General features: G+C 39.2%; 2 protein-coding genes across 17 annotated transcripts in view; one reads left to right on the top strand and one right to left on the bottom strand.

Moving 5' to 3' along the window:
- Positions 1 to 468, bottom strand: part of FUBP1 (far upstream element binding protein 1) — a 37,479-nt gene extending 37,011 nt beyond the window's left edge. For 7 of the 15 annotated variants that reach the window (XM_082765670.1, XM_082765667.1, XM_082765663.1 and 4 more), the window contains exon 1: positions 254 to 467. In XM_082765670.1, the coding sequence (XP_082621796.1) occupies positions 254 to 367 (114 nt within the window). In that variant the 5' untranslated portion in view covers positions 368 to 467. Of the gene's footprint in view, positions 1 to 253 lie in introns of all 15 variants that reach the window. The other 8 variants (XR_014318000.1, XR_014318001.1, XR_014318002.1 and 5 more) reach the window with 2 other exon arrangements.
- A 299-nt stretch (positions 469 to 767) lies between these two features.
- Positions 768 to 27,059, top strand: DNAJB4 (DnaJ heat shock protein family (Hsp40) member B4). 2 transcript variants are annotated; one of them, XM_082766414.1, is made up of 4 exons: positions 768 to 803; positions 18,505 to 18,791; positions 21,433 to 22,007; positions 23,582 to 27,059. In XM_082766414.1, the coding sequence occupies exons 2-4, from the start codon at positions 18,581 to 18,583 to the stop codon at positions 23,813 to 23,815; spliced, it is 1,020 nt and encodes a 339-aa protein (XP_082622540.1). In that variant the 5' UTR covers positions 768 to 803; positions 18,505 to 18,580; the 3' UTR covers positions 23,816 to 27,059. The 2 variants fall into 2 exon arrangements, with proteins under 2 accessions (XP_082622540.1, XP_082622539.1); XM_082766413.1 differs by lacking the exon at positions 768 to 803 and having other exon boundaries at positions 18,395 to 18,791.

The raw sequence follows: 27,059 nt of genomic DNA, 5'->3' as shown, positions 1-27,059 counted from the left end.
GCTCCGCGGCCCTGCAGCGCCGGCCGGCGATAAGGCGCCGCTCCGGCAGTCTCCGGCCGAGATTTGCCTCCCCCACGCTGGAAACCCGCCCGCCGCCCCGCCAAGGCTGCGCGAGGAGGGAGCTGCGGGGACGGGACGGGGCTGCCCCCCTCACACACACCCCGACGGCCGGGCCCCTCCTCACGTCCCCTCAGCGCCGCGGCCCGGCGAGGGGCCGCCGGAGGCCCGAGGCGCCTTCCCCGCCCGCACACACCTGCCTAGCCCTCTGCAGCGCGTCTTTAAAGGCATCGTTCACTCCTCCACCTCCGCCGCCGCCTCCCCCGGGCGCGCCCGCAGCAGGAGGGGGCACGGTGGAGTAGTCCGCCATGCTCGCTCGGCCGCCGCCTCCTGCCCCACTCGCTGCCTGCCAAGAAAGAAAGAAAATGGCGGCGGGCGGGAGCCTTTCACATTCCTGCGCGGCATCGTGCTCGGGGGGGGGGGAGCGCGCGGGGAAACCTCGCGAGATCTCCGACAGGAGGGGCGAGATTTCATCGCGGCGCCGGAGGCAACCCCACGGCGTTGAGGAGGGAGGGGGGGGATGGAAGGAGGGGGAGGGAGAGCTCGCGATGCTTCCAGAACGTCACGAGCGTGAGCAGGCAGCGAGGGATTGGGCTGGGAGCGTCACGTGGTGAGAGAGGCGGCTTGGGGGGGGGAGAGGGGATGGGGAGAGGTACTTCTCGCGAGATTTGGGGGCGAGCGAGAGCAGTGCCTGAGGAGCGGGCCGGGCAGGGCAGGGCAGGGAGCGGCTGAGGCGGCGGCGGGCGGTGAGTGCTCGGGGAGGGGCGGGAGACGTTTAACGCCCGGGGAGACGTTTAACGCCCGGGTGCCTGCTTCTCTCCCTTATCTGGCCGTTAAGAGGAGCTGTGCTGCCCGCAGCCCCCAGCCGGGCGCTACCCGTTTGCCCTCCGCGTGACGCACGAAAGCTGTGAAAAAATAATAAGTTTTTCTCTTCACGTCTGGCCGTGGGGCCCTTCCCCGCGCCTCGGTTGTTTGTGTCTTAGTTTGAAGCCCTCGCCGCTATCGCATGGCTCTGACAGCTGTTTGTTTGTTTTTTTTTCGTGGCTGAGCAAGCGTAAGCTTTAATCATAAACTGGAGCTGGTAGTGCTCTGTTCTGGGCCCTGCCTGGGAGCGAGGGGGAGTAACTGTCCCGGAGCGAAGGCTCCGGGGGGAATAACCGTCCCGGGCGCTGCGAAGGTATGGTCTCAGCCTGGGCAGAGAGCCAGGGCGGCCAAGCTGTATGGCTGCTTGCTGCCCTGTGCTGTGCCGAGGGAAAGGCTTGCACTCTTTTAAAGCTATATGCGTAACCTTCATCAGGGGTTATGTTAACTTAATATGTTTTTTTAAAAAAATATATGTATTTTTAAATTGAAGTGTGAAGAATCTCTTGATTTGGACTTCACGTCGTTTTTCTCTATATGCAAGGAGGGAACAACTTTGTTTGAAGTTGTTTAAGAGTGTGCTGTGTTGACTTTTCTTGTGACTAGCCTTGTAGTCCCATGCTGTCTTAAGAAGTTCCTAGTTTCTTGCTGACCCCTTCAGTTCTGGCTGTTTATAACCAGGATTGTTCTAGCAGGTGACTCAGTAATAGAAAAGGCAGCAGAAACACCTTAAGATGTGGTGCTGCTGCTGAGGTCAGATTATCCTGCATCTCCAGTCTAGGTAACTATGCCGAAGGAGACTGAAAACATGCTAGATTTTTTCTTTCTATACAGTTTATGAAGTGGTATAGCTCAATAGAATTTTAAGACTAATATATTTATTTTCCACAAAACTAAAATCTGTATGTGCACGTAGGCAAATTATATAACTAGAACGAAGTGAAACTTGCTGCTCAGATACCTTTGCTAAAAAAGGCCTGTTCAGAAGAATTGGTGTATGCTTTATGTTAATTTAGTTGTGCTAATGTGGGGGAAGAAGACAAGGAGTAAAAATAGCTTTGGGAAAGTAGAAACTTTATTTTCGTGCATGACTCTTTGTTCTTTCAAAACAATACTTCGAGCATTAACTTTTTTTTTTCGTTTCCTTTGTTATTGTGAAGTTGGCTATGTATACCAGCCAGGCTATGCAGATAAATAAGTTGAGTGATGGTAGTTGACCAATGAGTTGAATATAATACTGGCTGCTGGCTATGTCTTTTATGGTTTGTCACTTCTTTGAAGATGTGGAGCTTCTGCGTCCTTTGTTTTTGTCGTTATGAAATGCGGTAATGACTGTTAAGTTCTGTGAGATGAGCCAGCAGCTGTGTAATGCTAATGACATTTCAAAGTGGATGTGTATTAGCCTAATGAAAGGACTTGTGCTACTAAAAGTGTTCTAGTTAGATTCACTAGCAGCTAAAGGTAAGTGTTAACTTGAGAATTTTTACCAGCTTTTTGCTAGTGTTTAAAGTGCCTCTTTACTTGAAAGTGGCAAGACGGGTTTAGTGTATGTATGATTCCTTAACCTTCCAGATTCTTGAAGGCAGTATATTTGTTGTCTTAGACCTTCCAGGTAGTTAGAAGATGAAGCTTAGCAAATTACAGAGGAACAACATCTTACATGTTATCCTGTACAAATATTAGGTCCTTATTTACAGCATTCTTAAGTTGATCTAATGGCCTTTGTCAACAGGTAGAGTTGCTTTTATATCTCCCATGATGGCACTTAACACTTATCAGCTAGAAACCCATGCCTCTTAAAAACTGTCTACGTTTCATGTTATTAAATGTTACTTCCCTCGAGAAAAATTACCACTATGCGATTAATTCCTTCTCTCTTTTTTCTCAGTGGGGTTGGGATCTAATCCCTGAACACTGCTGACTGCAACATTCTTTCAAGTGCTTTTCTGACTTGGTATAGCAATACACACCAGGCTGTGATGCTTTCTCACTTGCAGAATTACTCATCGCATGTTTTTTCAAAATCTGCCTTCGAAGAAATTAAATTAAGTGGATTGGTAAACAAGTATTTGCACTGTGCTTCTAGAGCCAGAGGACTTTGATTTTGCTGTGTAAAATAAGCTTTGGTTCTACAGTAACATCTTGCTAAGAAAATATGTACAGTTGAGAAATCTACCACTTCTGAAATTTTAATAATTAGATAGTGGACAACTTAAGAGGTAATGGAAGCATAGCTTTAAAATGTCTTTCAGTATTTCTTAAAGATTGGAGAGGGGTGTCTTCCCTTAAGCTTCTTAATGACATCTCTCATGGTATTCAGGCCACGCTTTTTTTCAGTAATCATCAGAGTAGACCATTCTGATAAATGTAGTTACTAAACTACATTTAAACAGATGATTTGGGGGAAAAAAAAAAGAAACAAAACTGTGACAAGTCAGAAAACTTTATATGTACAGGGTGGATAATCACAAAGTTAATAATGGAGAGTTCTGAAAAAGGAAAGCATTTCTATTTTATTAATTAATTCTGTGTGTTAAGGAGTCCTTACTTCTACAAAAAGATACTTGGGGCAGTTCTAAATAAAACAGTTCAGTTGTTGTAGAAGTATAAATGTGTAAGTGTGGAACTAACCCAAATTCTCTGTGTAAGCTGAGGTACTTCAGTGTATGCTTCTTTGAGGACTGTTCCTTATTTTTAAACAATATATTTTAATTTTGGTGGTCCATGGTGACCAGATAGGTCACCTCTCAATGGGTCATAAGATAAAGAATTAAATTTTCTTACAGAGTTCTTTCTGTACGTTTCTGGATGTGGTGGTTTGACTTGGCCTCAGTATGCTGAACAGCACTAAAAGTGATGACAGTCTCTAAACCATTGTGGTAGTTTTACCCACTCTGCTTTCTGCAAATCATTGTTGGGCTGGGGAAATTTGAAGTTGGCTTCTGCTGATTTCATCACTTTAGGAGATTCAGATCTTAACTGTCAGCTGGTGTTCCTGCACTGGCAAAGGGTGTCCAGGATCGGCAGTACTACCAGTAGAAAACTCCTCTTATGTAACTCCTGAGAGGAGATTGAGCACATGCTCAATATCCAAACAAGAGCTGATCTGTTGTCATAAGCTTCTGTGTTTACCATATGTACATTGAAGTAGTAATTCCAAATTTCAGTCACAAAGTGGGCCTGAAAGAGAATGTATTTGTGAAAAGGTAATACTAAAGTGTAACTTAAATTGCCTACAGAATCTTTGCAATGCTTTATAATTAGATCATCTTTTGAGAGAGATGAAGTTCATTGGGAATGGTTTTTAAGCTTGAAGTAGGAAGGTTGCCACACAGAATTCACCTACCCAGGATTCCAGAGGTGGTGGGCCAGCTGCATGTTCCTATTCAGGAAATACATCTATTGTGCTATATTCCAGACAGAGGCATGGGTTGCTGCTGAGGATTTGGAGGGGATAGGAAAAATCATTTGTGGAAGGGGAAGAGCAAATTTGCTCCCTAAGCCCATTTCTGGTCCCCTGTGTACCAACTTATGTATAGTAAGCTTAAAAAAAACAAAACACAACAACAGTTGTTCAGGGGTTTTTTTCCTTACATTTAGTTGTGGTGCTTTTCTTAGCAAAAATGTCATGCTGTATTAAGCATTTGAAACAAAGCTGTGTAGGTATTGTAGATTCCTTAGTGTGTTTTGCACATTTTACGCTGTGGTTCTTATTCCATATGTCTTTGGTTAAAGGTATAAGCAGGATGAACCTGATGAAAGGGAATTTAATAGTAAAGCTTAAAAGGGGAGAAGGGGTCTTTGCACCAATGTTTCTGTTGAGGTCTACTCACCAGTTTTATTCTGTGGTTGAAGACAGTTGAGCAATAAAAGATTAATCTAACCTCTGAAACTTTTATTAGCTGACAGAAGGCAACCAAATGTGTTATGCCACCATCACAATTACAGAAAGATTAATGAGAGAACATGCAGTTCTGCCTTGAATACAATTGCAACATGCAATGAGACAGCGGATCACCGTCTAGTGATCTCTGCACAACGTAGTGCAGGGCCAGCTGAAGAATACCAGTTGGCATGGTAGTGTGCTCATCAGTCTCCAGTGTCCTACCCGCTCGCGGGAGCTGGATGTTTTTCTGTGGAAGTCACGGGAAGGAAAGCTTTGAGAGCCCAGAGCGTTTGTTTGCTGTTAACATCTGTAAAACTCCTCCCAGATGGCAGAAGTGTGAAAGGTCTTGCTTGTAATAGATTGGTTGGTAGAGCGAGGCATGGTATTTGAGTATGAGTAGGGATTAAGAAGGGCAGAAATGGGGACTGAATGTGGGCTTCTTTTTTAAAAGGAAGACCAAGTTAATGTAGCAGCAGCTGTAGAGGATAGAAGTGTATCCTATTCTTCAGCAGAACACTGAAGAAGGTGCATCCAAATCCTGTTACTAAAGCTGTAAGTGTCTGTTGAATTAAGGTAATAATATTCAACTTCCTCATCTCAAAGTGGGGAAAATGACTTGGATGAAGGGATAAAGTGCCTTCTCAGCAAGTTTGCTAATAATACAAAACTGGGAGGAGTGGCAGATAGCCCAGAGTGCTGGGCTGCCATTCAGAAGGATCTCGAGAGGCTGGAGAGATGGGCAGAGATGAACCTCTTGAAATACAACGGACACATGTGCAGGGTCCTGCACCTGGGGAGGAATAACCACGTGCACCAGGACAAGCTGGGGGCTGACCTGCTGAAAAGCAGCTCTGTGGTGAAGGACCTGTGGGTCTTGGTGGGCACTAAGTTGACCATGGCCAGTACCAGGCCCTTGTGGTCAAGAAAGAAGGTGTCCTGGGCTGCATTAGGAAGAGTGCTGGCAGCAGGTCAAGGGAGGTGATGCTTCCCCTCTGCTCAGCCTCACCTTGAGCGCAGTGTCCAGTGCTGGGCTCCCTGGTACGACAGGGACATGGAAGTCCTGGAGCAAGTCCAGCGGAGGACTACTGGAATGATTATGGGACTGGAACATCTTTCGTGTGAAAAAAGGCAGATGGAGCTGGGCCTGTTTAGCCTGGAGGTGCAAAGGCTCGGCGGATCTGAGCCATGTACATAGGTTTCTGAAGGGAGGGTAAAGAGGATGGGGCCAGACTCTTCTCGGTGGTGCCCAGCGATAGGCTGAGAGGCAATGGGCACAAACCAAAGCACAGGAAGCTCAGTCTGAACAGGAGGAAAAGCTTCTTTACTGCAAGGGTGACTGAGCTCTGGAACAGGCTGCCCACAGGAGTCTCCCCTGGAGAGTCTCAAAAGCTGTCTGGATACAATCTTGGGTAATGTGCTCCAGGGGATCCTGCTTGAGCACAGGGGTTGGACTAGATGATCTCCAGAGGTCCCTTCCAACCTCAACTATTTTGTAATTCTTCGAAAATCTTAATTACTTCGGAGTGATTGGTGTGTTTGCCTATTTTATAGGCCTGATCCTTAGTAGTATGCTTTCTGATACTGTTTAATTACAGCTAACAGCTTTGTTAATTTGTGAGCCAGACCAACTTATGCTTAACCAAATTGTGCTTAATCAGTCAATTTAAAAAAAAAAAAAGTCTTTCCTGAGAGGGAGGAAGGGAAAATGGAATAAATGCTTTGGAAGCTCTTAAATGACTAATCTCTTCAGTCCCTAAAATGACAACTAAAACAGGTTTGTCTAAACTGAAAATCCTCTTTATTGCAAGAATTATATGTGTGTTTTAGGGGGGAAATATTTTCAGGGAAGCTTATGGATGAGAATAGTTATCGTTTCTTTAATAAATCGATATCCTAAGGCTTCTTAGGGGAAGCTAGTCTAACTGCCACTTGAGTGTGGTGTTTGAAAGTATCTTGTTGTAATCATTGAAAGCCCAGACCTCCATAACAATGTTGCATAGGATTGGAAAGGGATAAATATTGCTGTGTTAATCTCAGATCTCACTCAAAAATAAAATCAGTTATGTATCATCACGGCAAGAAAGCAGGAGGTTCTGTAAGTTTAGATTTTGTGTGTGTATGTACACATATGTACATCTTTTGACTGAATTTTATGGAGAATCTAAACAGATCTCTCTTTTTTTGTACTGGTTGTTGTCTGTTAGGATTATGTCCTATGAGTAAGCTGATTCTGAGTAATATTTTCATTAAACAGTCACAGAAATGATAGTTTAATTTGCAAATGTCACTGTTCTTTCTTCTGTCTTTTTTCTAAGAGGAGCAGGGAAAAGGTGAAAAAGAAAATGTCTTTCCATAGTAGTGAGTCCTAGAAAGACGGTTCAAACTTTCATTATTTGGGGGAGAATTTTCATGAGACTACAGAACTTCTATGGTCTGTTAGTAGACAGAAAATGAGGTTTGCTATTTCTTCAGAACATGCTCCATCTAGACTTTTTTTTTTTTTGTTTAATTGTTCATCTTCCTATGTTGTACCTTCTTTTCCTCTTAGCCCAGCATGCATTAGTTCATCTGGAGTAATAAAGCCATTTAAGAGATTACTGAAAGTAGGTCTGTCAGACTTCCCCCTTCCATCTTTTCCCAAAACTCTTCTAGATTTTAGGTAGTTGTGTTTTCCTACCTCCCCCAAGAAACCTGGTTTGAGCTATGGTATGTCAGAAACAGTTGAAAGAGTCATAAACAACTGTTCTGGCTTCTCTTGAAGTAAATTCTAATAAATGTAACTAGGGCTACCTGTATTTGTCTACTGTAGGTGAACAGAAGGACATTCTTACTGTTTCAATTCGAATCAAATGTCTAGAGATGTTGATACTTTCAAGTGAAACAAAGTTGTTCTGACATCTCCTTACCAAATTCTTGTCTGTATACTTTCAACTTTGCATGTAGAACGAGCTGCATGAATCAGAGCAGCTGGGTGGGATTGTGATGAGCACACTGGAAAAAGTGCCTAGTGTGACCATCTCCTTTTGCTTATGTAAGAACAGCTGGGTCACATGTCCACAGCAAAAATGTGTGCCGTTCAGTGATGTGTTAATATTCAGTGATGTGTTAATAACCGTCATTGTGTTTGACAATAACAGCAACTGAAAACGATACAGTGTAGCTGAGTTGCTTTTTCAAGTAGAATCATTTGTCTTGCAGTTTCTCTATTAGTCATTCTCCAGGTGCCCTGAACTCTCTCTTGCCTTCTTGTTGAGACAACAGGTCGTTAATTATATTGTTTGGTGGAAGAAACCCCTTAGGAATCCTTTTGTGTGAATGAAGGAATTGTTACCATAGTTAATGTAAACACCAAAACATTGTTATAGGTGGCACATGCCCTCTCTTTTATGTAGGTGAAAGACTAAAAGAGGAGCTGTTGTATGCTACTTCCACTGAAATAGAGAGTCTTTGTAACAGCCTACTCATTCTAATGTCTCCTGGGTGATAAGGTAGTTGGGATAACTATATGTAGGTTATCAAAATGCATTTTAAGTGCTTTCTCTTCAAGTCTTTTCTCCCTTCTAATTTCTTCAAGGCAAATTAGCAAGGGTTATTGTGGGAATTAGCACTATTTTTCCATTGTCCTTTTCCTGTTAATCTGTACATACCACTACCATTAGGTCAGTTCTCCTACACTGGGACTCATTTGGTGGAAGAACTGGTAGGGAGCCAGTCATGGTTCCCAGGATCTCTGAGCTGGTTGGCCTCTTGTCCAGTCCCAGCCTGACCCAGAGCAAGTGCTGCTCTGATTTGTGCCAGCTGGCCCTGGTCCATGGGGTGGAGAATGCTGGCCTGCAGAAGCAGCGTATGAGCTGGTTGTTTGGTCTGTGCTTGTAGGGAAACTTTTTTATTTCTTCTGTGCTGCAAGAGTGGGGCTGAATACATTCACTGTACAATCTTAAGCCATGCTTTTCTGTACTTTTTTTAAAAGTGGTAATTAGTTCCACTAGTAAAGATGTTTCCAAATAACTTTTTTTTTTCAAACACTTTTTTTTTTTTTTTTGGAAAATACCCCTCATCGTTTCACTTAGGTGGAAAGCAATTTAAATAAACTTAATATTTTTTTATTCAAGGCTTGTATAATAAACGTTGTCATGTAGGAAAATGAGAGTAGGAGTCTGTTTACATATCTCTTAAAGGTTTTGTGCATGAGCTGTTGGAAAACCTGTAGGCGGCTGTTGCTTTGTTTCGTAAGGACAGATGGAGAGGTGGCAGGAGAGAAAGAGGAGGTAGCACGGTCACCAGTGGTATTCTGGTTTATAATTTCCAGGTGGTTTTAAACAATGTGTTTCTAGTATATGTACACACACACATATATAAATATATATATATATATAAAATAATATCCTTGACAATACTAATAAATGACCTTAATGCTCATACAAAAACCTACTCTACTAATTCTAGCATGTTTTCTTGTAATATAGAGAGTATCCAAACACATTTTTTTCTTCCTAATATGTTAGGTGAAGCAGACCTTTACTGTCTGGCTGAGCCCATATGTTTCAACAGCATTTGTGTGCCCCTGAGGTTGATTGTGTAGTGCCAGTGCTTGCAGCTTAGGCTTCTGTGCTGTAAAATCTTAGTTCTTTAAAACATGGAAGTGACTGAATTGCATTACGTAGAGATTTTTCATGAATCTAATGAGGGTGTTCATCAGCAAGAGAATGATGGGCAGGTTGTCCATTAAGTGGCCTGTTTAGCCCAGTGGCTTGCATTCAAAAGTGCCTGTTAAGTAGGTGCTTTGGGGGAAGTGGAAATAAAGCAAACTCATGGTTTTCATTTCCACCTTCTAGGTTCTGTGTATTTGTTGTTCTGAGAATTCCCGCTCTGGTTTCTCTGTTGGGTAAATTCTAGTGGATCTCTTCAATGTTTTCCTTGTGTTTATTTTTATTTTTAAGTGTCCCCTCAAACTATTTTGGAGTATGCATTGTCCTTTGGCAGGGAATTTTACCACTTACAAAATTTCTTAATTTTATTTTTTGAAACTGGCTTCTACTGGTTTCACTTAGTAGCTCTGGTGTAGATTGGAGTAGATCATGAAGCAGTTTAGTTCATACATCCCCTTTTGCTCCATCATTTTGTAGATCCTGTGGACATGGGAGAAACCTGATGGGTACATGATGGTGTGTGATCAAGGCCACCTCTCCATGTGCATATGTGCTGTGTCAGGACAGTGTTCCTGGAGTCTCAGTGATAGTAGTCATTGAAAATACAGGCTTATATGTAAAATTGAAGATATTTTTCAACTACATTTTCTGCTTTCTTTGCCTTTAACTGCTAAACTTAGTAGTAAATTGTGTGGATCTTGTCAAAATGTTTTCATGGGTGAAATACATCTTCAGATTCCGTATTTTTTTTTCCTTTGGTGACAACAGTAAGAAGTCTAAGAAGATGTTTTTCCATACCAACACATAGCATTTGTGTGTATAGATGTTTACAAAACTATGTATGGAGATGATGTCATAACCCCTTGAAGCTGGTGGTAGTGGTAAATAGGCCTAGCCAGCGGTGTGAGGGAACATCTTATATGTTTTTGTGTTTTGGCTTTTTTACCTGGTGATGGATCAAGTTGCTTTTGAAGAAGAGGCCATGTGTAGAGACTTCTATGTGGGTGAGAATTGAAATGAATGCTGAAAAGAATGTAAGGAATCTGTGTTGTTTAAAAATGGAGAAGCCTTAATCTGTAAGTGAAAATACTTTGTGTGACCATCCTCTATTTCCTTTTGGTATCAAGTCCAACATGATACTTGACTGAAGCAGTTAATGGTGCCATTGTGAAGTAGGGGTAAGTTAGTTGTGTTTCATCAACATGCTGCATCATAACAGAGTTCTAAGAACTTTGCCTGCTTGTAAGGTGATGAACGTTCCCACTTCATGGGAAGTGAAACTTAGAAAGTTCTTTCAAGTGTATTCTTGCTCTTCAGCTTTGATAGAGATTGTGACTTAGAAGGCAAGAATCAGGCATGAGAAGGCAATTCCTTGATGCTGACCTATAAGTTTGGTATGTTGTGATGAAGGATCAGTATGTGTATGACTAGTGTCCTACTCATGTTTTTGGTGATAGTTGTAACCATGTTTAGAATAAAATCTATCTGACTTAGAGCAGTTTTTCTTTTTTTTTTTCCTAGTGTTGCATGTATTTTCATGTAGGTCATGATATAAATAGCAGCAAGAATTACTTTATGAAGAGGAGAACCTAATTCTAGAACTTGATGTTGAGTAAATTGTCTTGTCTTAAGATGAAAGTGATGGACACTTTGAGTTGTGAGTAGCATTTGTAGCTTTTGGTCTATTTTAACTCTATTTTTCTTGTTATTTTGTAACTTTAAATTACTTGCTAAGAGTACCTGTTTTCTCATGTAGGGTTTTCAAATAAAACTGAAGCCTTTCTGAATCATGAGCTGAAGAATTCATTTTGAAAGTTCAGAAGTGGTAGCAGCATATCTCTGGGTGATAGCAATATGCTTTTTGAGTTCTAACATTTGAACTTGACCTGCAAATTCACACTGACTCTGAAATGTAAGTTTAAAGTAGGACTTCCCATAAAAGACCTTAGAAAAGCATTCTTTGCCCTGTTGGTGGGAGCATAACTTCACATATATTTCAGTAATGTTATAAAGTATTTTTGAAGCAGATACTATGAATGTATAAATTATGTTTTTGTTGGAGCTGCTGGGGCTGGCATAACTTCAATATAATAAATTTAATTATCTTAGAGAACTTTTGTATCCTACAATTTCATTTAATATGTTGTCTTAAGACAAAAATAATCAAGCCAGATCTTCAGACAATAGTATCAACTTTGAAATATAGAACATACTGTAGGGATGTTTCTTATCAAGTAGTGTTCAACAGTGAACACTACTTGATACATCCCTAATGTGAATTCCGGGGCTAATGTATAGTCATGTTTTATAGGAATAGGTCTATTCTTTCTTAATCTGTGAAGAAATAAAAAATCAGGAAATAAAAAGTCTTGTTACTGTAAGCTTCAATGGTGAAATGCATTAAATTGTATTTTTGCATGTGTCTCAGGAAAAATATATATAAACATATCAGTGATATATATAAAATATATTTAGTACATAAAAGAAATTATCATAAATATTTATGGTGCACTCTGATGTATTTTTTGATCAGAGTATTTCAAATATATATATATAAAATATATATATATAAAGGTATAACATGAAAATACAAAAAGTGTGCCCTTAAATATGCTGTTTAACAAAGTTAATACTACAATCTGTTGTAACTTGATCATTCTATTGTTTAAAAATTTTATGTGGTCTTTCACTTTGTATAATTACCAGTATCCTTTTGTACAAGGAACTTTCTACTTATATCACAGTAGCAGTGTATGCCTACAGAGAACAGAAGTGAAATTTAAATTTGTATGTAGTTACTTGGATATGAAGTGAATGACTAATATGAAGTGAAGCTTTTCTTTTAGAGCTGTTGATTGATTAGAAAGGGCTATTTACTCTCTGCAGGCTTGCTTTGGCAAGTTCTGTTAGATATATAAATATCAACTGTTTTCTTCTGTTGTAGGCTCTGAAATGTGTTTCTGTAAATGAGACAAAGTTCTGAATGCTTCTGTGGTAAAACATTAAATGCATTCGTGAATGTGGTTTGTATGTACGAGGTCTTATGCATAGTCCCCAAGTATTAACATAGCTTATAACAACTACATATGGTTGAAGAGGGGGGAAAAGTCATCGTTAGTGTTTTTCTCCTCTGGGAAGATCATGGATGCTCTTTCAGAAAATTTACTGTTGCATATGGATGTGTTTTGTTCAAATCCATTTAGACAAATATTAACTTATTCCATTAATTCACATGGGTTTGCAAATACTATACTACTTAATTGTTAAAGAGCTTTTTTGGGTAGGGATTTGGCTCCTCTGCCGTGACATTTATGTGCGCATGTATATTTATAGTTGTGATCTGTCTGGAATTTGCCTTTGTGGTTTTGTTTGCTCTTTAACTTGTTCTGTGATCTAGTTGTGTCTTTCAGTTTTGTCTGAGGTTCAGTAAGTGAGGAATGCAAAAGCAGTGGCTTAACTTAATAGGAATAGGAGTGTTTTTATTGAGCTTCAGAAAAGGATGCAGGTCTGCTTGGGAACTTTTCCTTAAAATAACCATGTACTGGTACTAATGTATGGTTAACCTAGAATTTCAGTTCACAGTGTCTGTTAGTGTGAATGTTTCCTTGTCTGTATCCTAATCGATTTCAGTTGTTCTTATTTAGGCTTTGAATTAATTGCATTTTTTGAAGTTAACCTTATCAATGTAACTGTTCTAAGATCTGGAAGTGGTAGGACCGTCCTCCTGCTGTTCTGCTGAAGTTACGGTGTATAGTCTAACTTATATGGACAAATGCTATGGTAGTTCAGAGAGAATAATAATGGGAAAGATAGTCTTTCAGTAAAATAATTGTTGCTTTAAAATAACTGAGGTAGAATACCGAATGAGTAGTTGGATTCATTCTCAGAGTGAAGGTGGGCTGTTGAAAGAACAGTTTTCAGCTTGTGTATTTCAGAAACATTTTTAGTTTAAAAAAATATTATTACAAAAACGAATGCCACTTCTTAACTGAAGAGCAAACAAAATTCTCCGTCAATAGAAAAGGGTTTATTAGGCAAGTTTTGTATGGATTTAAAATTAATCTTCTGGAGTTAAGGAATGAGGCATGAGACTCTCGTGCCTTTTGGTTTTCAGGGCATTTAGATCAATATTCTAGTAGAATTTAGAAAAAGCAGAGAAGTGTATGTGGACTTTAATTAAATTTAAATATAACATTTTCAGTGATATGTTGTAGAGAAGATATGATCTTTGTTAGGCATGTCTTGTAGATAAACAGCTGGGTAACATCTTCGCTTAGTGTTTTAATGCTTCAGCATGGCACGCAGCATCAGAAGCAGACTTATATAGATTGCAGCTCTGGTTATGTGTCTTAAAACATCTCCACTACATTGATTTTTTTTCCACTTTATCCTACAAGAATCAGATGCTTAAACATTACTGATACTTGGTCTGTACATATGCTTCAGAATAAAGGCTGGGACTATTGGTATAGAGGATGTCTGCAGAAGTATGCTTTTCATTTGTGTTTACTAAGTAACATACCCCCTGAAAGGATATGGATGCGAGGTGGACTGAGTAATATTTTCAGAAAGCTGGGATTCTTTCATCATGTAAGCCACGTTTCACATGCTTCTGTAATGTGAGATATCATACAGCACAGGCATCTGGAATATTCTGTTATTTCCGTTCCTTCCCCCACCATGGGATCAGGTGTTTGGGAGGAAGAAGTTGTTCTACCAGTGTTTAAACTCTTCAATTTCAATTTATTTGTCTCATACTATTGTGAACAGTGAACACAATGAATTCTGTAAACCCATTTTCTGCCAAAGTAAAAGCAACAGCTTTATAGACTCTACTTGATAGTACAGTACTGGAATGCAGTTGTTGTGTATGACTGTAAACAGGTGGAGAATTGGTTCTTACTGGGGTATATCAATCAGAAGAGTGGATATGGTAGGATGAGGAAGAATGGTAACTAACTGGTGGATTTAATTTATTACATATTTGCACTTTGCTGTGACTCCACCCCATTACTGGAGTTTTATGTTTGAGCATTTGCTTAGCACTCATTTAGGAGCACTCCGAATTTGAGTTTTCGATGATGGCTTTACTAATTTATAGATACTCAGATTAGCAGCTTGCTTCTAGAAGGCTTTGGTAAGTTGCAGGATGCAGTGCTGCTGGCTTGTCACATAAAGGAAGCTGCAACCAGGCTTAGCTACATGGGATCTATCAGGTTGTATACTGTTAATGCTCGTTAAACAAATTAGATTACAGCAACCATCCCTCCTTTAAGTAAAAATTCAAATAAAAGTCCAAGTAGAGGCTGAGGATGCATACCAGCATGCCACAACTAAAATTGTGTGCATGAGCAGGTATGCTTGTAGTGCACTTAGCTTCTGGTACTTGGCCACAAAGCGTCGGCATCTGAAGTAAGAGGTGACTGAAATGCACTTACTAACAAAATACCCTATGATGGTTCCAAATACTACTGCAAAGGAAGTGGAAATACAGGAATTTGTAAAGAATAAAATGATTCCATAAATGAATTCAGTTGTCCCACCCTAGGTGATGACCTTATCTCCTTTTTTATAGAGAATACTCATTCAGGCATTAAAAACAAAAACAAAGCAACAACAACACAAAACTTACTCAAACATATGGGAAGCACGATCTTTCCACAGTCAGCTTTTTTAAAATGCTTCTGATTCTATGTATATGGTAGCAGGCAGGGTTAGACTATAGCAATAACATGAAATATATAGTTCTTCTTGATAGGTGTCTTGTTTTCTGGTCATGTGCCTTTATTTGAAAGGACTGCAGGGTCAGGAGTTCTTGTGGACAGTGCATGAAGGATTTTGTTTTCATGTTAATAACTGTTGAAGGGGAATGTGGGTTAAATAACAAAATGAACAATGAAGATTCAGAGTTTTAAAAACCTACCAGTTGTGATTTTATCTGTCCTTGAAACTGCTGTAATACTCAAAGACTGGAAGATGTAAAAACTTAGCATGTTTACCGAATGGATATCTGAAGAAGTGCCAGTCTGATTAGTGTGATTGCTAGATACTCAACTTGTGCACGCTGGGGTTGAAACAATTCTAGTTGTTCCACTGATTATGAAAGACGCGTATGCCACAACTTATATTACAATTTGTTTAAAGAACTTGATAAACATGTGAGAGGTACTGCAGCCTATCTATAATCTCTGATTGTATGATAAAAGGAAGGTCTTGCTATGGAGAGAAAGCAGGAACATACTTTCTGAAAGTGTTCCAGTTAACCCATCAACTTTTAGAAAATATGAGGTTGTAAGCTGTGAATTAATTCTGCTGTGAAGATCTCCTGCAGGGCAGAAAGTAGAAATAGTGGAGTTGTTACTGTGGACCTTACTCAGAATCTTAAGGCTTTTCATTTTTAGGGAATAACTTACCTAATTAGGGTATAACTTGGCACCAGCGTCAGAATAGCATGTTCCCCTCTGCAAGGAGAGAAAGGATGCCTGAGCTTTTACTCACTGACTGTCAGCAAAAAGTCCCAGTGTAACTTTTTCTTCCACTCCAGTGTCAAAACTTTAGTTTTGATGAAAGGAGAAATCCTGACTATTATGTTCTTCAGTGAAACCTAGGAAGTTAATTATTATGTCTTAAAAAGTCCCCTCCATACCCTTTTTAATTGCAACTCCTTGGATATTTTTTTGATAGCTACTTTATATTTTCAATGGGAAAAATATTATTTTCAAACTAGCATATATACCTTCTTCCACTTCCATTGACTGGAAGTTTTGAAAAACCTAATGAAAAATAGTCCTGAGACTAATATGAGGTGTTACTGTTCTGACAGCTCTATGATGCATCAACACTGTGACACAAATAGTACAGGGTCCTTCTCAGACTATTGGTGGGAGTACTTCAAGTGATATAAGACCTGACCTTGCTGGAGGTTGCTGTGTGATGGAAGCACAGCTAAGCATTGTAACTCCTTGCACTACTAGTTTTGCAAGAGAATTTAAGGCTGCTCTAAATCTTGTATTAATAGTGATGAAGTTTGTTTGCTGTTGTAGTTTAGAGTTGGTGACTGTTGGGTTTGGATAGTGGTTTGTCATACTTGCAAGTAAAGTAGCTTCTTAGAGAGTAATAGTGTATTTTAAATTAAATCAGTTAAAGTCCTGTTTTAATTCAAGCTATTGCACCTACTGCTTTAAGGTTTTGTTAGTGGAAAAACACTGAATTTAGGATGTGAGTCTACAAGAAGTTATTGGAATAGTAAATTACCCAAACCAGTACATTTTAAAGAAAGACAGGAAGAAATGGGTAACTGGTAAAAGCCTAGCCCCTTGTGAAGCTTAATGACAACCTCCTCCTTCAGCTGTTAAGAGAATGGATTCTGTAACCTTGTGGCTCCCAGAGTTCTAAAAATGTAGATCAGTCCTTAAAGATTTGGTGACAAAGGGTTCCAGTGTTGAACCCTATTCCTATATTACTATGTTGGATTTGAAATAATCATAGGTATGCCAAATTCAAGCTCTTTCAAACCGTGAAGAAACCTCATCTTTGTACTGTTCTGTATTCATCCTCACTTGTATTCCAAGGGGATTAAGAAAAAAGGCAAATCCCAGGTACCAGGAGTCTGGTCAATTTTAGTACAGGAAGTGGAAAAGAGTAAATATGATGTGGGGAATAGGGTGATTGTACATAGTGGGGAGAGGAGGGAATCTCTCTTTGTAACAGTCTGGTTTAGACAAAATTTTCAATCTTTTCTGGTTAGTCCCCTAGCAGAGCAATTTCTGGAAACAAACTTCAAATATAATGCTTTCCAAATCAAAAGTTGCATTCTCTTCTAGAGTTTGATGGTCCTTTAGCTGCTATATGCTCCCTTTCTTAAGCTTTGTAGCATTATAAGGAAGATGATTGAGTCTAAGAGATGTCGTCTTACAGGTAATTTCTAAGTATGACTAAAATTGGCTTCCTGTAATATTTTGTTCCAGGAAGGAGCATTTTCTAAGTTATACTAATCAATCTTGAAGTTTATTCCAGTACTGAAAAGCGAAGATAATTTCTTAAATAAGAACCAAAAGAAGTCTTACAGGTTGAAGCTTGTTGCCATTCTCTCTGCAGAGCATCAGAAACACTTAAATACTTAAATTTCACTTACATTTGATTTACAATATGGAGTTCAAATTTATAGACATCAAGTCGTCTTCTGTTAGCATTCACCTGATGAGATGTTAGTATTTCCTTGATATGCGGTTATACTTGCATAACAGTCTTAATACTGCCTCTGTGTAGAGTGAGGGGTAAAACCAACAAAACAACCGTATTTGGTCTGCTTTGAGTGGCTTGAGTTGTGGTAAATCGTCATTTGGTTGTCGTCTTCCTCTCAGGTTTGATTTCTTACTGTTTAATAGTACTTGGCTGCAGTCAACTGCAGCTGAGAGCAGCTTAATTTTATTTTTTAAAGAAATGCAGTTAGCCTTTCCAAAGCTTTGTAGTTAACTTGGGTGTAAAATATTTTGCAGTCCTTGCTGGAAAGGATACAAATCCATGTTGATGATACATTCGGAAAGCAGTTGTATGTACAGCTGTCTCTACAGAAACTGAAGTAAAATGCTATAATTATTTTGTATGGGCTACTGAATTACTTTTGGGGTAGTTATGTCTTTAAACCAGGGTGGATTCAGCTCTGTTGGTGAAAGGCACTGTATCACCCTGTTGAACGTTTAAACTTTCTAGTTGCTTGAGCAGGAGGGAGGAAATAGTTGAACAACTTGCACGCGTGTGTGCGTGCACTTGAGAGTAAGCAAGTTGTGCTGACTGTTCAGCGGGGGCAGTCTGGGGAAGTGACGTCCTGCACTATTTGTCGTTCTAGAAAGAGCCAAGACACGTAGTGGAGAGGGGAGGACTCTGAAGAGGGCTGTGCCTTATCCTGTGTGTATAATTATTTATAAATGAGCAACAGGGGAAGGAATGAAATACGGCTAAGCTGTCTAGCGTTTCTTTAACGTATCAGTTTGTTGATTTTTGTTCTGTTTGTTTCATATCCAAATTTTGTCTTTATTTTTCCTTCTCTAGCATCTCTACATTGCTGAGACACTGGATACTGGTTTCTTTATAGCAAGGAAAAATCTAAATTCCTTCAACTCTCAGGATGGGGAAGGATTATTATTCTATTCTGGGAATTGAAAAAGGGGCTTCTGATGAGGATATCAAAAAGGCTTACAGAAAACAAGCCCTTAAATGGCATCCAGATAAGAACAAATCTCCCCACGCAGAGGAAAAATTCAAAGAGATAGCAGAAGCTTATGAAGTGCTGAGTGATCCCAAAAAGAGAGACATTTATGATCAGTTTGGAGAAGAAGGTATGTATGTCTGTTATTGTCTGTGAATGGTCACTTTTGCTGTACTGAAAGAAGCAAAATAAATGTAGATGATGCATGGAAATGCAGTGTATTGAGTTTTTGGCAATGTAGCTGTACTACTTTGATATTTGACTCATTTCTATTAGATTTTTAATGTAAAATGTATTTCACAGCTTAATTAGTTTTAATTTCTTATGTTAATGTGTTCTTGTGTTTTTAAAAGCCCCAAATACTTGACAGGCAAAAAGTCACCGAACTGAAAGAGTTTGACCCACGAAGAGTTTTCTGGGATCTTGCTGTACCGCTGTCTTCCCTTGCTCTAACACTTCTTGAGGTGCAATTGGAGAGCTTGACAGATTCTTTTTTAAGATTTTTGGTAAAGGGCAGTCTGCTTGATCTCAGCAGGGCAGCCCTGAGCAGAAGCCCAGGTGTCCAGTCTGTAGTTGTTCTTGGCTTCTTGCCTGGAGAGGAAAGAATTTGGCTGATGTCATGAAATACCAGAACAATTTTTTAGCTTTAATTGTAAACAGTGATAACATGCCAGGAGAATGAGGCCTCAGAAATGTCATTTTTATCCTAAAATGGTTATCTGGAGAAGATGACTTTTTTTTTTTTTTTTTGACCGACATGACTTTGCCTCAGTCATAAGAGGATTGAGCAACAGGGGAAGATGTTAACAACCCTCCTCTTAAATGTATTAGTATCAGAAGTTCCAGATGAAATAGTTCCTTCTGTGTTAACAAGGAGGCCCACTCATTCATTGCCATTTGCTCAGGGCTTTTTTTTTTTTTTTTTTTTTTTTTTTTTTTTTTTTTTTTTAAATTAACAGAGGACACTTAGGAGTATTTTTGTGCTGGAAATTGTGGGTTCTTATAGTGAGGTTTGGCACTTTGTCATCTGTAGGACTTAATACAATTATTAATGCCCATCAATTCATGTAGAAGGTCTTCAGCTCTTACAGGTGATGCAGTTTTTCAGCTTTTTGTTCTGCTGCAGGTGTCTAAAGGCTCTAGTGCTGTTTTTGAAACATTCTAGGGAAATGGTGCTTGTTTAGATACTAGAGACTTTTGTTGTCACCTGGGTCTTTTACCATCTTGTACTTCTTTCTTCTATGGTTTCCTTTCTGTATATTATTATAGAACTACTTACCTTGTGGATTCAATTACACTTTAGATTCTTGTGCAGTAGCTCATCCTAACTACTTTCCCAAAATGCCATCTTTGACATTTTCTCCAGACAGCTTGATGTAAAACATAAAGCAATGCAGCCTTTAGCATTATAGCATTGCATACTTGAATCTAGGTGTTCAAAACATGGATTTCTATTTATTTCGGGCATAATATTAATTGTATCCACTTCCGGAAATGTCTTGATGACTCAGTTGTTCTGTAAGCTTTTCTGTTGCTTCTGAGAGTATAATTAGCAGTTCTGAGGGAAAGGTAGAGGGGTAGGAAAGAGGAAGGAGGAAACCTCAGCATTTCTTATAACTAGAAACTTGATGTACCTTCAATAAAAACTTATGGCTAGCTATTCTTGGAGGTGTTATTCCATTATCACAGATTGGATTCACTGATCTGGTTGTTTGACATGAACAGTATTGTGATGCAAGGACGTACTACTACACATTGCTAAGTACTTTTAAAAGGATCTGCTACTGAGGTGGGGAAGACACCTGGATTTTTAACATCTGTCTTGGTTACTGTTGATAACTAGTATTAAAGTTGTACATAGAGATTCTAAAATGCAGGTAAAAAGACTTATTTCAAATTCAGGGAATGAATGCTTCCATAAAATTAAACCCTCAAATTTTATCGTAGGTGTAGTGCTGAGCTCCTGTGAAAGGAAAAATAAGTTAAAATTGGAAAAAAAAAAAAAAAAAAAAAAAAAGCCAAACATGAGTTTAGAAATTCATCTCTTACGAAAACTTCAATTTTTTTAATCTTAGAGGTTTGAGAGAGTGTTCTGGTGTTCTGAAATGCTGCAATGTACTATCTAGGTGGAGGAAATAGGTAGAGAACCTATTGGGAGAGGTATTTGAAACTGATTTTAGCTGGGTTTAGGATGGGGGAAGTATGAAAGACCAGCCATTGAGAATCATAAGGGAAGTCTTGTCAAGAAAAAGTTAAATGTAAATATCTTCTTGGTGAAGATAGTTATTTGAGAACACCGTAATTTATTTGCACAGGTACAGTGTCAGTGTATATACAATGTTTTTGTAGGTCTTAAGAACGTTTAAGCTATTTTTATTTGTGGCTGGATGGAAAGTTGTTCCCGAGTTTCTTCTGCGCTTCATATCATAGCACCACAAGCTGCGATAAGTTTGGGACTCTGAGTTGAAAATTAAAGAAGTGTTACAGCTGCTGGCCCATTATATTACTTTATTCTCAAACTGAATTGCAGGAAAACAGAGGTAAAGCTGTTCAACACTGGATTTGAGTAGAACTGTGGAGCGTATGAGAAACATTATGTATGAATTACTGCTTGACACTGAATGGTCTCAGTTCTCATTGAAGAGGAGTCTTTTCACTCTACTGTGAAGACGTTGTCTTGTCAGTTCTGATATCTACTGTTGTACTTAACAATAAATGGAATATTAATATAAGTTTTCTTTTTTAAAATTTTACTTCCTTGTTTAATATAGGTCTGAAGGGAGGAGCTGGAGGACCTGATGGACAGGGTGGTACCTTCCGATACTCCTTCCATGGTGACCCACATGCTACGTTTGCGGCTTTCTTTGGTGGCACAAATCCTTTTGAGATCTTCTTTGGAAGGAGGATGCCTGGTGGCAGAGATACTGAAGACATGGAGGTGGATGGTGATCCATTTGGATCCTTCACCAGCTTCAGTATGAATGGTTTTCCAAGGGAAAGGAATACAGTTGGTAGCCAATTACGTCGTAAACAAGATCCACCTGTAATTCATGAACTTAAGGTGTCATTGGAAGAGATATATCATGGCTGCACAAAAAGGATGAGGATTTCACGTAAAAGGCTGAACCCAGATGGTAGAAGTGTCCGAACAGAGGACAAAATTCTCACTATTGAGATAAAAAGAGGATGGAAAGAGGGCACTAAAATCACTTTTCCAAAAGAAGGTGATGAAACACCCAACACAATTCCAGCTGACATTGTTTTCATCATTAAAGATAAACCTCACTCTCATTTCAAGAGAGATGGATCAAATATTATCTATCCTGTTAAGATCAGCTTAAGGGAGGTAAGTGTCTCTTCTGGTGTAACTCAGTGTTCAAACCCATTATGTGGTACAGTAGCTACACAGCAAAAGCTAAATGACAGCAATGAAGTGTTTTGTTTATTCTTTTTTTTTTTTTTTTTTTTTAGAGAGCATCTCTTTTCTGAAGTCAAAATGTGGCTACAGAGTATAGTTATTTATAGTGGAAATGCTAGCTGTTTCTATATAAATGGAGTACTGTTTCAAGGTGTTTATAGAGGTAGAGAAGAATGAGGGTGAAAGGGTAAAAGTGAAAGTTGGTAATGGCTTAAATCTTTGTAATTTATCTTTCTAGAACAATATATGTTAGGTTGGATTAATAAATACATCCAATATAGCATGCTCCTTGCTTGTGTGATCTGATTGTAATAGAACAAAGTAGAAATGTCTTAAAATTCGTTGGCAGTGAAAATATTTAAGCCTGTCTTTTTATGTCATAAGTTATCTCAGTGTGATTTCAAAGTAGGTAGAGATTGATTTCATGAGGATAAATTATTGTGAACAGGTGTCACAGGAGCTATATATAACAACAGAATGCTATAGCCTTTTTAAATTCTGTTCCAAGAACAAAACACACTGGCTTTGAGAAGGAAAAATCAGACAACTGGGGAGAGTTCTTCAGAGTCTGAAGGCTTGAAATAGTCATAACTGAAAAATGAATGTAGCTGAGTGTCTTGTGTTTTTTTTCTTAATTAGCATTAGGTGAAGAAGCAAGCTTGCCTTAGGAACTATTTGTGCATATTATGAGCTCCCTTCTTAAAGGATTCCTAGCTAAAAATATATCTGAAATGAGATGAAGCACTTAAAATAGGGTCAGTGAGAGAGAAAAGACAATGTTTAATGATGACATGAATAGTACGGTTCCTTCATAGATAAAAGCTTATTTAGCCATACTGCACTGTTACATAACTTGGAGGAATCAATGTCTATCAGGGATCCTAGTAATTAATGTAAACAAACCATTGAATAGAGCAGGAGACAGCCTGGTTTTCCTGGTGATGTTTTTATTTTGGTGTACCAAAATAGTCTTTGCTTTGCTTTTAGCATTGCAAATGCTTGTCTAAGACAACTCTCAAATTTGATGTCTCTTATAGACATTTAAATGTCATTCTGCCGTTTTTAATACAGGTTGATGAAGTGTTACAGTAAACCCCCATGCAATGTAAAAAAATTAAAAATGGAACAGGATTCTAAATATGCAGAGGAGATTGAGAAGTCTCTGTGGAGACTTGCTACTAAAGACTTGAAAACAGTGGCAAGCAGTGTTTTCACCCTGTACTCTATTACCATTCTATTTGATAAAGTTGTGGAAGAATATATAAGCTCAATTACTCTAGTGACCATAAGCCTGTAAATTCTGTAACATTCAATGATAAATTGAAACTTTGCCTCCTTAGGATAGGAGCACTATTGGAGTTCTGATATCTCTGCATGTCTTAGTGCAAATACTCCTTGCAATGCTAGTCTTTTGTAATTAATCCAGATTCAGTTTTAGGTACAATCGAAGTTATAACCAATTCCTTTTTCTTATGATAGATTTTTTTTTTTTTTTTTTTTAGGCCTTGTGTGGTAGCTCTATCAACGTGCCAACAATAGAAGGAAGAACCATACCCATGACAGTAAATGAAGTTGTAAAGCCAGGGATGAGACGAAGAATTATAGGATATGGTTTGCCATTTCCCAAAAATCCTGACCAACGTGGAGACTTAATTATAGAGTTTGAAGTAGTTTTCCCAGATAACATTTCTCCAGCATCAAAAGAAGTACTTAGGCGAAATCTTCCAGTTTCATAAAATGAAGACTATGTCAACTGTTTAAACAGGACACTGGAAATGCAGAAGACTGGCAAGTCTGTGCTTTAAAAGTGCAATCTGTAACAACTAGTGGAATATTTGTTTTTTGTTTATGGGATGGGTGGGGGGAAATACTGTAATGCTGCATGAGAAGAAAAGGGTTAAGTACAAGTCATGGATGACTTCTGCAGTATAATTTACAGGGAAAACCACTCATTTTATTTTAGATCTTCCTAATCAGAAAAGTTTATTCAGTATTTTGCTTAATGTAAAGTGTAGTCAGTTTTTACAAAGTCAATGCATACTTCTGATGAAGTACTTGAGCGTCCGAGTACTTTATTTCATAATATCCCTACTGTATCTATGACATTACCTGTTTATATGGAAATTGGGCATAGTAGTAGAAATGCACACATGCACAAATATTTGAAATTGCAAAATATAAAAGATGATATTTTGTTATGTTGCCTTCCACTGCACAAAGCATAGACTGGGAGAATCAGCTTGGACTCCTGAACTGCCCCCCAGTGAAGTGAAAAAAATTCTTTACTGCCCAAGAACGTGAGAGGACTACATTGCAAGTTGAGCTAAGAACATGCAGCTTGAGGAGAAAGGAGCCATTTGCCATGGGATAGTTCCTCAGGCTACAGGCAGAACAGCAAGAAAGGATTCTACAAGTACATAAACAGCAAATGTTGGCCTGCTGTCAAATGCAGCAGGGAAGCTGGGTGATAAATGACATGGCTAAGGCTTGGGTACTCAATGCCTTCTTTGTCTCAGCCTTTATCAGTAAAATCAGGCTTCAGGAATCCCAAGCCCCTGAGACTTCAATGGGAAGCCTGAAACAAGGAAGAGCAGTGGTGGTGGTGAACTGGGCTACGGTGCTCTTAAACTGGATGTACAGAAGTTCATGAGGGCTGACAGGTTGCACCCAGAAGTGCTGAGGGAGTGGGCTAATACCATTGCAAGGCCTCTATTAATTATCTTTGGTTGTAGAATTTGGGAAAGGTTCCTGTAGACTGTGAGACTGTAGACTATTTTCAAGAACAAGAAGAAAGAAAACGGGTGATCTACAAAGCCAGTCAGCTTCATCTCGATTCCTGGAAAGGTGATAGAGAAAATCCACTTGGAAAGCATTTCAAAATGCATGAAGGACAAGGAGGTCCATAGTCAAGATAGAATTACAAAGGGGAAATCAGGCTTGACCAACTCTATAGCTTTCTACAGGGAGGTGACCAGCTTGGTGGTTTATGGGAAAACAGTCCGTGTTGTTTACTTTGACTTAGGGCAAACTGGCAAAGTACAGGTTAGATAAGTGGACACTAGATTTGGATTAAAAACTGGCTGAAGGAATGGGTGCAGCGGGATTGCAATCAGTAGCACAAAGTCTGCTTGGAGGTTAGTCACTAGTGGTATACTCCAGGGCTCAGTACTGGGGCCAATACTATTCAACACTTTCATTGAAGGTCTGGATGAGGGGATGGAATGTACCCTCAGCAAATTTGCAGATCACACAGAACCAGGAGGAGTGGTTGATAATACCATATGATTGTGCTGCTATTCAGAGGGGCCTTGACAGACCAGAGAGCTGGACACAGAAGAAAGTTCAGTGAGGAAGAAAAAGTCCTGCTTCCTGAGGGTTAAGTCCAGGTACCAGTACACCCTGGGAGCTGAAGGACTGGTAAACAGAGTCGCTGAGAAAAGGCTGAGGTCCTGACAGACAACAAACTGAACATGAGCCAGCAATGTGTCTTTGCATCAAACAAGGCCAATGGTATCTTAGAAAGCTTTGTCTGCAGGTCAAGGGAGGTGATCCTTCTCTGCTCCTCAGTGATGAGGCTGCATCTGGAGTAGTGTGCCCAGTTGTGGGCTCCCCAGCAGAAGAAAGATACTGACTTGCTGGAGTGAGGCTGAGAGAGATGGAGTTCAGCCTGGAGAAAAGAAGGCTCTGGGGGATCTTATAAGTACCTTAAAGGAGGGAATGAAGACAGGGAGCCAGACTTTGCAGTAGCACCCAGTAACAGGGCAAGAGACAGTGTACATAAACTAAAGCACAGGAAATCCTATCTGAGCACAAGGAAGCATTTGTTGTTTTTTTTTTTTTTTTTTACTGTGGGGGTGGTCAAACACCAGAACATGTTGCCAAGAGAGGTTGTGGAGTCTCCATCTCTGGAGATACTCAGAACCCAACTGGACATGGTGCTGGTCAACCTGCTTTAGCTGATCATGCTTGCATAGGGGTATTGGACTAGATGATCCCCAAGAGGTTGCTTCTAACTTAAAGGATTCTGTGAACTTTGATGTAGCAGTTTTCACAAGACAGCATTAAGGACCATGTTTTGCAAATGAGGCTTAGCCCAAAGATGGGTGATGCTGATGAGATGGCTTGAATCCATAGGAAGTAGGTCTTTAATGGTTAATGGAGTGGAAAGATGCACAAAGAACACTGTAGAAGTACACTGTAGTACAGATATTTTAAAGATCACGCTGATCTCAAGTATGCATTATTTTCAAAAACTGAACTTTATTCCATCAATGAAGAAAATGCCCAGCTACTACCTAAAGAAAAGTATGCCTAAGAAAAAATGGGATAGGGATTGCCCGTAAACTTTTTATGTGCTTGCATTGATTCTTTTTTTTTTTTTAATAAAAATATTATTTACCTGTCTTTAGAGTTGAAAGATGCATAGAGAAAGAGAGCCCGCTGTAATAGTCTAGTTTTATAATACAGTACTAGGGCTGGTTCCCTTGATTGTGGCTTGATTTTGGTGGAAAAAATGCCTTACAGATGTTCTCATTACTTGAGTTTAAAACCTTAACACAGTGTTTAGCAACAATTTCAAAGATTTTTCTTCATAAGAAGAAAGAAAGGCTGTCAGCCTTTGCCTGTGGAAATTCAGTAGTTACCTGCTCTGTTAGGTAGCTTAAGAAATAGTGTTATCTTCATGTAAGTGATTTTCTGCAGAAAAGTAAATCATAAGGGAGTTGGGAATTAATTTACAATAGCTTTTTAACAAGCACAAAGAATCCCATTTTTTGTTACTCAAAGGACTAGAACTTCTGAGAGATGCTGTTTGAGTCAATTTTTCAACTGCTGATCTCTTTGTATATTGTCTGTTGTAGTCCTAGATCTACAAGGAACTGAACAAATGCTGGAGCAGTATCACAAAGGGAAAAATTTGCTGCTTAGTGCTTGTATGTAATGTTAATGCTATATATTGTTTGTTTTAAAAAAAAAAAACAA

This window comes from Aythya marila, assembly GCF_965140915.1.
Source record: "Aythya marila genome assembly, chromosome: 8".
NCBI classification, from domain to species: domain Eukaryota; kingdom Metazoa; phylum Chordata; class Aves; order Anseriformes; family Anatidae; genus Aythya; species Aythya marila.
The sequence above is the reverse complement of the archived record's forward strand: the minus strand, read 5'-3'. Positions and strand labels throughout refer to the sequence as shown.